General features: G+C 35.8%; 1 protein-coding gene across 1 annotated transcript in view; it reads right to left on the minus strand.

The window, feature by feature from the left end:
* Window positions 1–16,820, minus strand: part of LOC149145514 (uncharacterized) — a 94,182-nt gene that overhangs the window by 65,120 nt on the left and 12,242 nt on the right. The window contains exons 2-3 of the mRNA XM_089452483.1: window positions 16,558–16,814; window positions 15,498–16,456 (exon numbers count right to left, since the gene is read on the minus strand). Coding sequence (XP_089308609.1) covers window positions 15,498–16,456; window positions 16,558–16,814 — 1,216 coding nt within the window. The remainder of the gene's footprint in view (window positions 1–15,497; window positions 16,457–16,557; window positions 16,815–16,820) is intronic.

A 16,820-nucleotide genomic window follows, 5' to 3' on the forward strand; every position in this document is an offset into this window, starting at 1 on the left:
ACAGACATGTTGTCCGTCCAGTGAGCTGTGTTCTCTGTCCTTCTCAGAAACCATGTCAACCTTCTTTCTATCTCCGCCCTGTTAACCAGATGCTCCTGCATCAACAGGTCAAGCATGTACCAGAAATGTACATGAGTTTAATATCTATGGGATGACTAGATGATGAAGGCTATTCGACAAGCTTTGGAAAAGAGGCTAGAAAATTAGCAAAGGTGCATTGGTCGTGGCCAAAGGACCCAAGACAAGAACATTATACACATTGAAGACATTGATAGGAAAATCAAATCTGGCTGTTGTCACAAAAGAAGGAAATTCAGCAGATTTGTGGCATAAGCGTTTGGGTCACATGAGCAAGAAGGGCTTAAAAATCCTTGTTGGTAAAAATTTATTGCCAGGTTTGAAATCCTACAATCTTGATCTTTGTGAGCATTGTATATATGGTAGACAAAGAAGGGTTTCATTCCTTAGAGGTGGCCATGACAGAAAGAAAAATGTGTTAGAATTGGTACACTCAGATGTGTTTGGGCCTGTTAACATCAAATCATTAGGAGGAGCATCATATTTTGTAACATTTATAGATGATGCATCCAGGAAGGTTTGGGCATATCCTATGAAAAATAAAAGTGAAGTGTTTGGAATATTTCAAAAATTCCATGTTGTTGTTGAAAGAGAGACTAACAAATTGCTGAAGTGTTTAAGAACAGATAATGGTGGAGAATATTGCTTAAATGCATTTAAGGAATATTGTAACAGGTTTGGCATAAAGCATGAGAAGACTGTGTCTGGTACTCCTCAACAGAATGGTGTCGCAGAAAGGATGAATCGCACCATTATGGAAAAATTGCGAAGTATGTTGTCCAATTCCGGTTTGGAGAAGAATTTTTGGGCTAAAGCAGTGAGGTTTGCTTGCTACCTCATAAATAGATCTCCGACTACATCCCTGGATGGTGGTATCCTTGAAGAAGTTTGGATTGGTAAGAATATGAATTATTCTCACTTGAAAATCTTTGGATGTGAAGCATTCATACACATTCCCAAAGAAAATAGAACTAAGCTAGATGATAAATCTATGAAATGCATTTTTTTGGGATATGCGGATGAAGATTTTGGTTATCGTCTATGGGATCCAGTCAAACATAAAATTATTAGAAGCATGGATGTTATATTTAATGAGTCAAAAATGTTCAAGAGGACTGTAGGTGAGTTGGAGGTCAAGAAGGTTATTGACAGGTTTGAAGAGCAGCAGGAAAACATACCACCAATACAAGAAAATGAACAGCAAATTCAGGAGCATGAAGAACAACAAGTGGAAAATGATGAACAATAAGAAGAAGGAATCTTGCAGGAACCTTTACAGGAGATTCAACCTGATAATGCACCACCACAATTGGTTCGCAGATCTTCTAGGCCTCATAAGCCTTCACAAAGGTATCCTCCTTCAAACTATATTTTGTTGATTGATGAAGGTGAGCCTAATTGTTTTCAAGAAGCCTGTAAAGTTGAGCACAATGAAGAATGGAAGAAAGCAATGGAAGAAGAAATGAACTCTTTGCAGGAAAATAAAACTTGGGAGTTGGTAAACCTCCCAAAAGGTAGAAAGGCTCTACAAAACAAATGGGTGTACAGGATTAAACATGAAGCTGACGAAAAGAATGAGAGGTATAAAGCAAAGCTGGTGGTGAAAGGTTTTGCCCAAAAAGAAGGTATTGACTTCACTGAAATTTTCTCACCTGTTGTTAAAATGTCATCCATTAGAGTCATTCTTGGTCTAGTTGCTACTTTAGACTTAGAATGTGAACAGTTAGATGTAAAAACTGCATTCTTTCATGGTGAATTGGAGGAAGAAATTTATATGGAGCAGCCAGAAGGCTTCATAGAAAAAGGCAAAGAAAACCTTGTTTGTAGGTTGAAGAAGAGTCTCTATGTGTTGAAACAAGCACCTCAACAATGGTACAAGAAATTTGATTCATTCATGATGGAACATGGTTTTCAGAGGTTAGAAGCTGACCATTGTGTCTATATCAAGAGGTATGATCAAGGAAAGTATATCATATTATTGTTATATGTGAATGACATGTTGATTGTTGGGCATGATAAGAATAAGATCAATAGATTGAAGAAAGATTTGGGTAGCAAATTTGCAATGAAGGATTTGGGACCAACACAAGAGATATTGGGCATGCAGATTGTGCGTGGCAGGAAAAACAAAAAAGTTGTGGCTGTCACAAGAAAAATATATCAAGAAGGTGCTTGACAGGTTTAATATGAAGGATGCCAAGCCAGTTGGTACACCCCTTGCAGCCCACTTCAAGCTGAGTATTGAATTATGTCCTAGTGATGACAAGGAGAAAAAAGAGATGAGCAAGATTCCTTATGCTTCAACAGTTGGCAGTTTGATGTATGCCATGGTATGCACACGACCAGACATTGCATATTCAGTGGGAGTAGTGAGCAGGTTCCTTGCCAATCCAGGCAAACAACATTGGCAAGCAGTAAAATGGATTTTGAGGTATCTCAAGGGCACTAGTCATTACTGTTTATGTTTTGGTCATAATAAGATTGTGCTTGAAGGATTTACATATGCGGATATGGCTGGAGATATGGATACCAGAAAGTCCACTACAAGTTATTTGTATACATTTGCAGGTGCAGCAGTATCTTGGGTGTCAAGGCTACAAAGAATAGTAGCCCTCTCTACAACAGAAGCAGAGTACATAGCTGCAACAGAAGCTTGTAAAGAAATGTTGTGGATGCAGCGATTCCTAGGAGAGATAGGAATAAAGCAGGACAAGTATGTGTTATATTGTGATAGTCAGAATGCAATTCACTTGGCGAAAAACCCAACATTTCATTCAAAAACCAAGCACATTGACCCAAGGTACCATTGGATCCGGCATGTGTTGGAGGAAGAACAGTTGTCCTTGGAAAAGATCCATACAAATAGGAACCCTGTTGATATGCTCATTATGATTCCACCGCGAAATAAACATGATTTATGTAGAGGCATGGTAGGACTCGGTGTGACTTGATGACTCTTATTTGGCTTCAAGTGGGAGAATGTTAAGTGTGAAGCCAAATTCATGAATCACATGCAGGATTCTAGATTCTTCTACACCGCCATAAGTTTCTAGATCTCCAAGATTCTAGATCTTTCTACACCGCCATTCGTTTCTAAATCATTCCAGATCTCCATCTGAATCACATATAGTATTCTAGATCCTTCTTTTGTCTCTATAAATTTGTAATTGCTCTGGCCAAGGAAAGCAAGCCAAGGCCCAAGCCTGTTATGTAATGCAAAGTGATTTCTGTTCTCCAGTGATTGTTTTATCTATTCCGCTGTTTCTGATTGAGTAATCTTGTTGTTTCTCCATTTGTCTGTCTCTGAAATTATTCTTTGCTATTGCCATCTAAGTCTCTGAGTATAAATTTGTTGTGTGTTATGTATGCTCTGATCTAACAACAACCTCTGTCCCCTATCCATTGGTTGGAGAAGGGGGAGTACACGAAGAAGTGCAGACTAAGTGGCAATGCTTTTCTTGGCGTTGATAATGGTGTTATTGAAGCATATTTTTATAGTCTGGTCGTGGCTAGCCTTCGTGGGATCCTTGAGTCCATTGAGGTACTCGGACATAGCAATAGCAGGATTGGTAAGGATGTCAACAAAGTGTTTACAAAAATATGCCAGAAAGAGATACTCAAATATAGTCTGATCGTGGTTAGCTTTTGTGGGATCATTGAGTCCATTGAGGTACTCGTACATAGCAATAGCAGAATTGGTAAGCCTTCGTGGGATCCTTGAGTCCACTGAGGTACTCGGACATAGCAATAGCAGGATTGGTAAGGATGTCAGCTAAGTGTTTACAAATATGCCAGAAAGAGATAGTCAAATATAGTCTGGTCGTGGCTAGCTTTCGTGGGATCCTTGAGTCCACTGAGGTACTCGGACATAGCAATAGCAGGATTGGTAAGGATGTAAGCAAAGCGTTTACCAATATGCCAGAAAGAGATGCTCATGGGGATTTGGATTTGGGAATTGAGTTATATTTAACCATATTGAGATCAATATGAAGTGTCAGATGATAAGGTTTTTAAATAAAAAATGATTTCTGTGGTTAAGAATAAGAAAGTTGCAATTACATCGATGGTAAGCGGGGGAAGGCAATAGCTACACGCGATGAAAACATATGTTAAAGTCTAGTGTAAACAGTATAGAATCAGTTTCAGCTTCTTGTATTGGTGGTTTAATCGCTATAGTGTAAACATTATAGAATCAGTTTCAGCTTCTTGTATTGGTAGTTTAATCGCTAGTGTAATAATATTGTACTAACTGAGCAATGGCAAGTTCAAGAGCCCCGACCATAAATCAGTGGCGAACTCGAACAGCACTGAGCAGCAGGCTGTCGATTGAAACTTTTCAGACTCCAGCGTGGGAGGGCATTATGAAGCCCTTGGCTGGAGTTGGAGGAGTCCGAAGGCGAGAAGTGCTTCATGGAAGAGCCCATCACTTACGCTCAGATGTACTCCAGAAAGATACCGAGACATCGAGCTGGCCAAACTTGTTGATCAAGCTGCACAGAAATGCCAGCGAGAGCGACGAAATAAGGAAATGGGCAAACTGGAACAAATGGTTTCCAGAGGAGAAATTTGTGTTGTGGATTATGACTTTACGTAGAAGCGCATTTCTTTTATAGCGTGAAACGTAAGCGTACGGAGCATAACAAAATCCTTTTTTTCACACCATTAAACATAAATCACAGCATACCTATATCTAGCAGCATTACCAGTTGTTTAGTTTTAATTAGTCAGCTGTAGATTCTTTTCAAGATACAGAGCTAGTATTGACATTGATTCAAGATACAGAGCTAGTAGCAGTTGAGGACGCAGAGAGATCAAGTTGTAAACGCGATATACTCGAGCATCACATGCTCGGTGGTATTCAACAAGAAGCAAGGGAAGGGTCGAGATTGCAGTAAACTCCAAGTTTAAGTGGTGCGAAACAATTGAGAAGTTACACGCAATAGATTCTCAAAAGTTATATGCATCAGATTTTAGCTGGAAAAGGCAATGACCATGGAAGATGTTGAATTGAAATGCGGCAGAGGAAAGTGGGCCGAGAATATGGCATGGGGTGGTAATTCATGAATCAAAATACATCAGTTTGTAGCAATATATCCCTGAGCTAATGTATATTAATTATTTGGATGCATCTAAATCCGTCCTCTAGCGTGGATGCAGTTACCAACCTGCATTGTTTTGTAAATTGGAAGAATAACGGACTTACTTCCTTGTACTATAGCAACCTTACAACCTTGTATGTTTTAATGCGTTCCAACTCTAGATGTTCATGTGTGTGAACAATGTGCATTTAGTAAAGCTTAAAAGCTCTCACATGAAAGTTAAAGTCGAGATTAATTTCAAAAAATAATCTTATTAGTTACTCATATACCAAAAAGTGGGCAAGACAGAAAAGAAACCACAGTTACTACGAAATTAACCCTGCTTATTAATACCAGTTTGGAGTTCGTTCCCTCCATCTCAAGATCGCTACGTTAGATTGTGAATTCGATGTCATCGGGTTTATAAGAGTTTGAGTTCGTGGTGACTCCCTTTAGCTCAAGATCGCTACGTTAAATTGTGAATTGGATATTGTTACGTTTATTAATTGACAAGCTTATATAAACTTCAGTTCTTCAATATATTTATTGGTTGCTTTGTTGTATTTTATTTGGTAATTTACATAGTTTTCCAATGCTATTGACTTGTATAATATATTTTGAAATTCTGTAAACGGGTAAATATTTTGTAAATATGATAACGTGATTATAGTTTATTTAGACTGAACGTGATTATGCCAGGTTCATTTAAGATATCTGTTTAAGTGATTTTTTTTGGTTCATTTAAGATATTTTATTTTATTTTTATTTTTATTTTTTTTTGTGGGTAATAAGTTTAGAAGATTTAATTTGAAATATGGATAACTTAAACATTGGGAAATGAAAAAAGATATCATAATATAAAAAAAATATTAAAAATATTATTATATTTTAATTGAAAGAGAAATTGAGCGATAAAATACTATAAAAAGGTGATCACTTATCAACTCTAATTTAAAAGATCAAATGTGTCTTTTTGCCATAACTAGGAATTATTATTGCTAACATAAGAACAAATTCTCATGAGCTCAATAGTGAAACTAAGGATTAGCTAATTCCCAAATATTATGGGATGAAAGAATCTATTATTTTAGTGACACTAATAAGGTTGAAGATGAAAAGCATTTTCTATTAAAATAATACACTTATACCCAAATTAGATCTCGATTTCAAAAGATTGGAATGTTTCTTCTAATGGTTTTTGAACATTAAAATAATTTTTTTAAAACCCAAATAATCCCTTACTTTCTTAAAATCCAAGAGACTAATTTTTGGTCTCAATGAACATTTATCATCATTATTATATAGCAAATCCTTAGTTGGAATTTGGATAAGAATGTTTTTGCTTTGCTTGTATTTATAATTATAGAATTATGAAGATAAAAATGAAATGATTCATTTATAGGGGCGTGTTTTTCTTTGGTATATTTATAGGTAGGAAAACACAAGATAATGAAACCATTACCATCAAAGTAAAATGAGATTATAATATGAGAAGATGCTTACACTTAGAGTACATCCAATGATAGGATAAGGGTGGAAAAAGTACATAAAACTATAGGATTTTTAAAACTATGACCTTTAAGGAATTTTGCAATCTGATGAACATAATCCCTCATGAAACATATCCGAACATTGCAATACAATGAACCTTATCCCTTAAGAAATGTCAAAATCCAACATTACCTAACATTACAATGTAACAAATATAACTCAATTCCGCAATGTGATGAAAACAATTCCTTGATGAATAATGCAATCCAACAAAAACCCTTAACAATCGTTAAAATGTGACAAACATAACCTAGTCTTGCAATATAAAAAAAGAAAACACTTGATGAACATCACAATGTGATGAAAGCCAATCATGTCTTGTTGACACAAGAAAATGTCCCATGCCAACAAGGGGGAGAATTGCTTGATGGAAGGTCCCAATCAAGCCAAATTTTATTTGATATGGAGATTTCCACTGGTATGTAGGCCTAGTTGCCACTAAATATATTTCTCCTCGAAAATAAATGTTCTCATTAAAGCTTTTATGTCTTAAATGCAATTCTAATCTATTATGCAAATGTAGCCATATTCTACCTATATCTAATCCTAATCTAACAATGATAGAAAGTTTGATTGCAAATATGACCACTGAAAACATGAAAAAAATCACGGCTTTCAACATATATCCTATTACCGTGTACAATTCTCATTCACAAGAAGAAATTCTTATATAAAAAATATATTGTACATGTCCCTAGAATCAAACTCACAACTAGATTACTGTATTTCACCAAGCAATCTCAATAATGAAAAGATTTTGATAAAATAATCAATTGACAAAAATGTACAATTAAAAGAACTAGTCACTAATTAGTATGAGATCCAAGAAAAAAAACCTTAAGCCTTCAATCCTTTATTAAACTTGAAAGAAATATACAAGTATTCATATCAAATATTCTAGCCCTTAGTCTTCAATCTTTTCTTTAACTTGATAACGATGTACAAACTATAAAGGTCTTGATTTTCCAACCTCTTGGTCCACAAACGAGTCCATTTATTTTTCAAAAGAGTTTATATTTATAACACAAAAAGGAAAAACTCAAGTATTTCCTCTATCCTCTTTCCTCACAACCCATTCTCAAAATAGATATTTAGTCGTTATTTTTTGCCTAGGGAGAGGATTTTGTTATTGGAGAAAAGGGATCTTTTCTTTAAAAGGTGGCTTCCTTCTTAGATATATTTTTTTAACCTTATTTGTTCTCATACTATATGTTGCATCTTCATTATAATCTATCCTCCTTTGACATGCTTTCTCCCCATGGTTTAAGATGAACAAATGTCATCCTAGGCTTTTGAATGAGCCCTTTGTGGCTTGATTCAGTGATTTTTGCCTCAAGATTTAGTCTGCAAAAGTTCGAACGACAAAAACCATTGATCTCCCCTTTGAATAATCTTCTATTGTTGGTATGAAGGCATATTGTTTTATCCCACATGCATTGTGGGAAAACATTCTAATGTATTTATATTGTTTCTACCTCCTAATATTATTTGTGTGAAAAATCATGAAAACTATGGAACCTTATGCAACAACATGTGTGTATAATGTGATCTTTTAATCGCCACATTGCCATCCCATTATGTTATCTAATCCTTGTATAGTTGTCTGAGTCTTACCTCGTCAATCATGGAATACCACATGTCCTTATCAATCTAGATGTCTTAATCATAACATGCCACATTATGTTATCCAATCCTTATCCTTATCAATCTAGATGTCTTAATCGTAACATGCCACATTATGTTATCCAATCCTTTGTGGTTGTCTGAGTCTTACCTCATCAATCATGGCATACCACATGTCCTTATCAAGCTAGGTGTCTTAATTGTAACATGCCACATGTCTTGTATGTTAGTAGTCAAATTAATGATATGGATAATTGGAAATCTAAAATAATCCAAAAATAAACATAAAAGAAAGTTCTTAATCATGAATGCTACGTAGGGGATGGGTAACACTTATGTTGCATAGGGTAAACATGTTGAACTGGCAACATGACATCATCAAAATTTAGATATCTGAAAAAGAAAAATTTGGATATCCATAAATTTGAAAAGTGGGATAGTAAAATCCAAAAAGATAGATATCCAGAATCTGAAGAGCCGAAGATTTGGAAATATAGAATAATCCAAAAATCAACATAAAATAAAGTTCCAAATCCTAAATGCTACCTAAGATAAACACGTAGGGTTCCACATTAGATAAAGGAAAGCCTTATTGGCATGAAAATAGTGAGCTCACATGATGAGTGTTTGCTAAGGTGGAATTATGGGTTGGCCTAGTGAGAAAACCTTAATATTTAAGCATTTCAAGAATCGTTGAATCCTGATATCCGAAATCCAAAAAACATATGAATTAATGAATGGTCAAATGTCCAAATGCCATATAGAATAGACATGTCAAAGCTATATGGTCGCCATGTAGGATAAACATCGATGACACAAGATACAAAGAAATTAAGATGATAAATGGTGTCGAGTTGGCGTATTTTCAAGTTAGTCCAGATGGATGAGTTGGCAGGTAATAAAATCTTGATATTTGGATGTCACAAGACTTTCATATATCCAGAATCTAGAAATTGGAAAAGATGTACAAATCACCATAATGGAAAATCCTTGATATGAATACCACGTAGGACAATCCATGTCAGATGTTAAGTCAGCTACCACATCATGAAGAATGCAAGAGAGTTGAATCGTTGGTGCTAAGTGGCAAGAGGAAATCTCTGGATCCAAATGCTGAGTGGTAGGTAAAAAATTATGGATGTTAGGTGGCAAGTATTCATTAGGCCACATAAAAGCTAGGTGGTCATGAGGTGAATGTTGAGGTGTCCAACTTGCGAATGTGGCACTCTTTAGAGGTGACACATGGACAAAGACTACCACATGTCAAATAATGTAGAGTTATGCAGTGGTGACACATGGGCAAGATTTCCATGTGTTAATTGTATGATATGCTAATGTGGCATACACAGTGAATATTTTAAGGACCATAACTTTGTGTCTAAATCTTAGACTGAGATGAAATTTATATCATTAGAAACATCTCAATGAGCAGAAGACGATGGTGTCTTAAAAAAAGACGTTTGAGATGGTTAGAAGATGAAGATTTTTGACAACTCCACTTCCTAAAGGTGCCCTAGAAGGTTGAGTCTAGATAACTTGTACCCTTAAAAAGGTATATAGGGGACTATGTGTGTTACAGATTGAGTTTCAAACCATGTAAGACACATGGCAAATTAAGATAGGTAAAGGTTCCAACTGATTCATGGTTCTACAATAGAAATAAGATTAATATCAATTAATGAATAAACTCAACAAAAAATAAAGACAAAAAGAAAATATATACAAACGATACTTCAAAACAATAGGTTAAGCAATAAAACCAAAATTTAATGGGGGGCCCTTCGTTTTTTTTTTTTAAATGGAGTGGGAGTTGTTGAATGCATCAACATGTCCATAATGAATTGTGTCAAACTAAAGAAAAACATGGTTTACATAAGGTAACCGTGATAAACATTACTATATGAGAAAATCATTGAGGAATGTCACAATCTAAGTAAGCCCTTAAGGAACGTCATATTGTGACATAACCATTAAGTAACATGGCAATTTGACATAAATCAACCAAGGTTTCAAAATATCACAATGCTACATATCCACTGAGTAATGTATCCCTTGAAAAGACTACTATTTAACATAAATCCACAAGGCATTACAATGCGACATAACCGTTTAGGAATATTACAAATATTATATAACCCTTGAAAAATGTCATTAAAAGACATAACCATTGAGGAACACAACAATTCCATATAAGTCGACCAAGAGAATATCATGATGCATCATGATCATTTAGGAATATTGTATTGAAGCATAGACTTTAAGGAATGTCACAAGCTCAAAAAACCTTTATTAATGTTGCAATGTGACATAATCATTGAGGAAGGAAGCAATTCAAAATAAAACAATGTCAACGAATGTCACAATGCTACTTTGTCATAGGGGAACATCACAAGCTAACATAACCCTTAAGGGACACCATAAAGTGACATAAGCCTTAATGGATGTCATGTTTCGATACAAACATTGAGATTGTAGCAATTTAATAGATGTTAACCATGATGAACATTGCAATGCAACATTACCATAGTAAACCATGGTGAAATACAATAACATGGTCAACCATAGTCAGCAATGCCTACCCATGTTTAGTCATGGTCAACCAAAGTTAACCAAGACCATCACATAGTCAACCATGGTCAAATATGATCTAGATTGGTCAATAATAGTCAACCATGATCAAGGTCAGCTATGGTTAACCATACTCATCCATGGTCAACTATAACAAACACATAATAATCCAAAGTAAATAAGGTCAACAATAGTAAATGAAACATAAACCAAAGTCAATCATTGTTAATCATAATAAACGAAAGTCAAACAAGGTCAACTAAAGTTAACCATGGTTAATTATTGTTTACCATTTTCAATCATAAACAACTATGGTGAACCATTGACAACAATAGTCAGCCAAAGGTAAACATAGTAAAACATGGTCAATCATGTTATCAATAGTCAACCACAAACAACATGGTCAACCATAGTCAACAGTGGTCAACCAACTTCAACCATGACCAATAATAATTTCACATTATTAATGATTGCTAGCCAAATTCAACCTTAGGCCTAATGGTTAAGAGCATGTGTTTCCTCTTAAGAGGTCACAGGTTCAAAACTAGAGGGGGTAGAGTATGTGTGCCTTCGTAGACTTAGTTGCACAGAGGTAGGTCTCTTGTCCCACAAACAAGTGGGTCTCATATACCAATGTGGTGTCTCGCTTGGCCATGACCTTAAAATTAGATAATAATAAATAATTATAATAATTAAAGTCAATCATAGTCAAACATAATCACATAATCAACAATGACTAACCTAAATCAAATATGAACAAATATATAAACGAATATAATCAACAAATTAATCTAACATTTCTATTCATAATCCATCCTATAATAAATATTTCATTATTAATTTTATTAATATAATAAACTATATCATCAATATTTTATTGTTAATTATATTAATATTTTAATTTATAAATTTAGTTATATTATCAACGCACTATTACAGGGTATATAGTATAATATGACGCAACATACTATTTACCACTTCCCCAAATAAACTCACTATGGCCATATCTAAAAAATCTTAATTACATATATACCGAAAGGCCACTCTCAGCGACAATAATGTTTGACAGTGTATCCTTTGTTACAAATTAAAATAAAACTTAACGTTTGATAATATATCCGTCAACATTAAAAAGTTACAAATCAGACTTAAAATTAATACTTAGAAATTTATTGAATTATAAATATTAAAATTAAAATAACAGTCTCAAAATTTATTTTATTTTATTTTATTAAAAAGTCAAAATATTACACTTCAAATAATATTTTTTTAAATCATTCGACATTAAAATGTTACACCTTAAAACTAAAACTTAATGTTTGACAATATATCCTTAACATTAAAATGTTTTAAATTAAAATTAACTCTAAAACTCGGAAATTTATTGAATAGTAAATATTAAAATAAATGCTATAAAATTTAAAAGTATTAAAATTTAAAAAGTCCTAAAAATTATTTAATCGAATTTTAATAAAAAATTAAAATGTCAAACACTTCGAATAATAAATTTTTAAATATCTAAAATGTCAAGCTCGTCAATTTTATAAAAATACTTTTATATTAAAATTATTTGCTACATTCCAACAAGTTAAAAAATAAAAATAAAATAAAATAAAAAATACTTGTCCCGACGATGAACCACACTAGTTGGTTCGAAATGCGTCCACAAATGGTACTCCATGTGATTTCCGTCGAAAGATCTCTAAAAAAAATACTCAACTTAAAAGGCTTAAAAAGCTTACCTTTCGCCTGAAAAGTATTCGATTGCGGCAAATTTCTCTTCTAGTTTCATACGTTTAGCTGAGAAATCCTGCTGCAGGTTAGTGCAGCATAAAATTTCATACGTTTAGCTGAGAAATCCTGCTGCAGGTTACTGCAGCATAAAAACGCTAGGAAACCTGATGGAATATTTTCCAGGTTCATTTTAGTTATGTAAATTTAAAGGGATGTATCATGCCCCGGGAATATTCAATTGCTTCCCAGCTTAATATGCTTGATTGTGCAAAAATATACTTATCACAAAACTTGATTGTGCAAAAATATACTTATCACAAAACTGGAAGAAAAGAAGTAGATCACGAGTATGCAGGAATCCCAAGACTAGGCTCAAGTTTTACTCTCTTTCTCACATCGATCGATTTCTCTCTATCGATGAATTTGTCTGCATTATTTACGGAATAAAATACATTTCTATTTGGTCCCGAAAGATCCACCCAACGATGAAGTTATTCCTTTATGTACGACCTGTGGAAGATCCAATCCGTTCAAGATATGTAAAAGACTAAAGAGAAAGGCCTGAGAAGAGTGAAAATCGGCACTGATGTTGTGACGCTTCAGATGGGTTTCCTAAGGAAATCTTCAATTCTAGTCGACTAATTCAGATCTACAGAGTAATGCGACTAATTCATGCTTTGTTGCATTTCTGTCCATACGTTTGTGTTCTCTTCATTGCGTTTCGATCTTCAATTTCTAAATATTAATCCCTGTTTTGCTGCATTTTGGTATGCACGTTTATATTCTCTTCATCAAGTTTTATCTTCATTTTCTAAATATTCCGATTTGCCTTTTACTGTTTATTTTCATTAATTATTTCCATTTCAATTGCCCTCTCAAGATTTGACATACTCATTGACAATTGTACCTATAAATATCTGGCTTAGAAAACCAGTGTATTTAGCGAACTTGTGAAATGAATTTTTCTAAGCTCCGAATTCATAAAATCAATGCAAATTATAGCAATTTAAATCATAAGATTGATTTGCTAGAATTGCTAAAGACACATTTAGCCATATCGAAATATAGATTTTGCTAGAAGCAAAGATTAAAATGTGCATGCTCAAGTTTTCTAGGTATGTTTCATATCGAATCCGTTGAAGATGAGATTGTTACAGATGAAATAAAGCTTTAAGGAATAAAATTCTAAAATTTATCCCTTTGCGTTTTACCGGACCATTTTCACTGTCGTTAGCATTTCAATTGTCATGGGGTTGTGCTAATTGTACGTACTGCTTGAACAAGATCTGGTTTGTTAATGAAAGTTTAGAGAGTCAGACCAAAAGGCTTAGCAGACGGGAGTATTTAGCAAACTTGTGAAGTAAATCTTGTTAGGTTCAATTCATAATACCAATAAAATTGTCTTCTCGGAATGCAAAGACACATTTATCAACCGTAAGCCCATCCCAATACAAATCTGTTAGAAACTAGGTAAATAACCAGACTGAAGGCAACTAACGGAGCGGACAGAATTAAAAATATTACTTTTTCTGATATCTATCTCACATCGAATCCGGCTAAAGTAAAAAACAAAGGAAAAAGAAGATGAGATTATTGCAGATGGAGCAAAATATCTATTTAATTAATAAGGATGCCCTTTTGACATTCTGCTACAATGAATTTCGCTCGGAATGAATTCTATCCCCCAATATTTGTAGGCACGAGGAAGATTTAGTTCGTCAAATAATCCGGACGAGGCAAGTTGAAAGAGCTTATCAAACCAGAGATTTTAACACGCGTATGGAGTAATTCTTCTCTAAACCCCGAACTAAAATGTAGATGTCGATGTTGTCCTAAAATCTTTCCCACATCTAACCCTTTAAAAATGAGATTGTTAAAAACTTGATAAATTTATCTTTAATAAAGATGTCATTTAGCATCCTCACACTGCATATATCCTCAAATTTTTGAAGGCACAACTTATCTTTAAAGATCTGAATCATTAAATAATTACTAAAAAGCAAAACGAAAAGGCTTAGCAGAGGTGTGAAGTTAAAGTTCTCTAAAACCCGAATTGAAATGCAGAACTTCAAGTTTTCCCAAAATCTTTCTCCCGTTGAATACGTTAAAGATGTGTTGGAGATGGATTAAAGCTGTGTAATTAATAAATATCTCTAACATCCTGTTACAAAAGAGACCGCTCACGATAACTTTATCCCCAAATGTTTGTAGGTGCTACGAAGATTTAAAGATCTGGTTCGTTGAATAATTTGTAAAATACAAAACGAAGGGGCTTAGCAGACGAGAATTTAGCATTTGTTGTGAATTAAATTTTATCTAAACCCGGATTCGAATTTAGCATTCTTGTGAATTTCCCAGCCGGCCGCTATTCCAGGGAAGACATTATTTGCCGGGCAAGACAAACAGACGATGACGAAGTTCGGAGGTTTGCAGGTAGAGAAAAAGCGTGAACGTAAAGAAAGAACTAGAGAGATTCGAACCATCAACTGATCAAGTTATTTCTTATTCACTAAAGACGAAATTGTTGCAGATGGAACAAAGCTCTATGTAATGAACAAAGATGTCATTTAACATTCTGTGACAAAAGACTCTGCTTACGCTGAATTTATCCCCAAATATTTGTAGGTATTATGAAGATTTAAAGATCCCGTTCGTTAAATAAAAAGGCAAAACAAAAAGGTTTATGCTTTAAGAGAATTTAGAAATTTAACATTCTTGTGCAGTAATTCTTCAGTAAACCGGGATTTGCTACATATTAAATCATTTATAAAGCAAAATTCGCCGAACAAATAATTCAGAAGAAGTTCAGAGGTTTGAAAGAATAAAAAGAACGTTTAGGAAAAACATAGGCAGAGAGAATCTAACCATGAACTGATCGAGTTCTTTCTTGTCGCCGACGAGGAAATTATCGTTGCCAAGAACGGAATATTTGGTGACGACATGCTGCGACTGCGCTAATTGCGCGTCAATCATCGAGTGCTGATCCTTTGGAGTCGCTATGCGAAGACACTCCAAGTGTGCGGACAATAACTGGTCGTAAAGCGGATGTGAGACAATGTCAGCTTTTATCCGGGCGCTTTGCCACAACGCCGCATGATCCTCCGCCTCCTCCCCTCCGTCTCTATCTCCACCGGCCCCTCCGCTATCTACAGGTTCTCCGTTGCTATTCACCGCATCCGCCGAATGAAGATTCAACAGCCCCCTTTCCGGCGCAGCAGAACCCGCAGTCTTAAATTGTGCGGATAATGCCATAATAGACTCGCCCGGAATTTCTCCTCCAAGTAGCTCGACCTCTTCCCTCCGCTCAATCTTGTCGTTCAGCAAAGGCCCGGGCATTAGCCATCTGCCGGACAGCGCGTTGGCGGCAGCGGAGCTCGAACCCGCACTTGCCGGGTTCTGGAGCTTCAAGAAACTAGAATGAATACAGTCGCGAGAGCCGGCCGCGCAGCCGCACCATTTCCTGCCCTCTTCCACGCTCCGTTCCGTGTAGTGCTGCTGCTGCTGCGCCCTGTGCTGTCCCGAGACGGCTCTGCTGAGCCAAGTGTTAGGCGTTCCAAGCTTAACGTTATTTTCACTCGCACTGCCGGATTCGCTCATAAGAGGAAGCACAAGCATGGGCACCTTATCTCCACCTCCACACTCGCCGGCTCCTGCTAATGCCGCCTTAGCGGATGACGATGAAGACTGTGCTTCCGTATACCCCAAACTTCCGTATCTCTGCCTGGGAATCGGAATTTCCTCTTTTTCTTCCTCCGCTATTCCCAATTGGCCGGCCGGCGCGCGTCGCTCCGAATATCTTGTCCCTCCTCCGTCCAAACGCTGCTCTGAAAAACGCTGCAGTGGCATGTCGTGAGAGAGGCTGTGGAACGCCATGGCTAACACACACTAATTTTAAAGCTAAAACACCAAATAGGATTGTAGGTACCTCCGCTACCTTTGTTCCGCTGGGTCAAATTCTTGGAATTCTGGAGGTCCTGGCCAGCAGCTTCCAAGCCTCCTGCAACTTGCGGCGGCGTCTTTGTAGAAGAGAAGAGGTACTTGCAGCAGAGAGAAACCCGCTTAACCTCAGATACTTCCCTACTACAATTCGGGCAAATACTGCTTGTTTCCGGCACGAATTCCCCGTTTACACTCGTGAACAACCCAACAGTTTCATTGGCGGGAGTCGGGACCACAAAACCACTGCGC

Source organism: Pinus tabuliformis, chromosome X (assembly GCF_031772625.1).
Source record: "Pinus tabuliformis cultivar Carrire ecotype Pingquan chromosome X, CPIR1, whole genome shotgun sequence".
Classification (NCBI taxonomy): Eukaryota; Viridiplantae; Streptophyta; class Pinopsida; order Pinales; family Pinaceae; genus Pinus; species Pinus tabuliformis.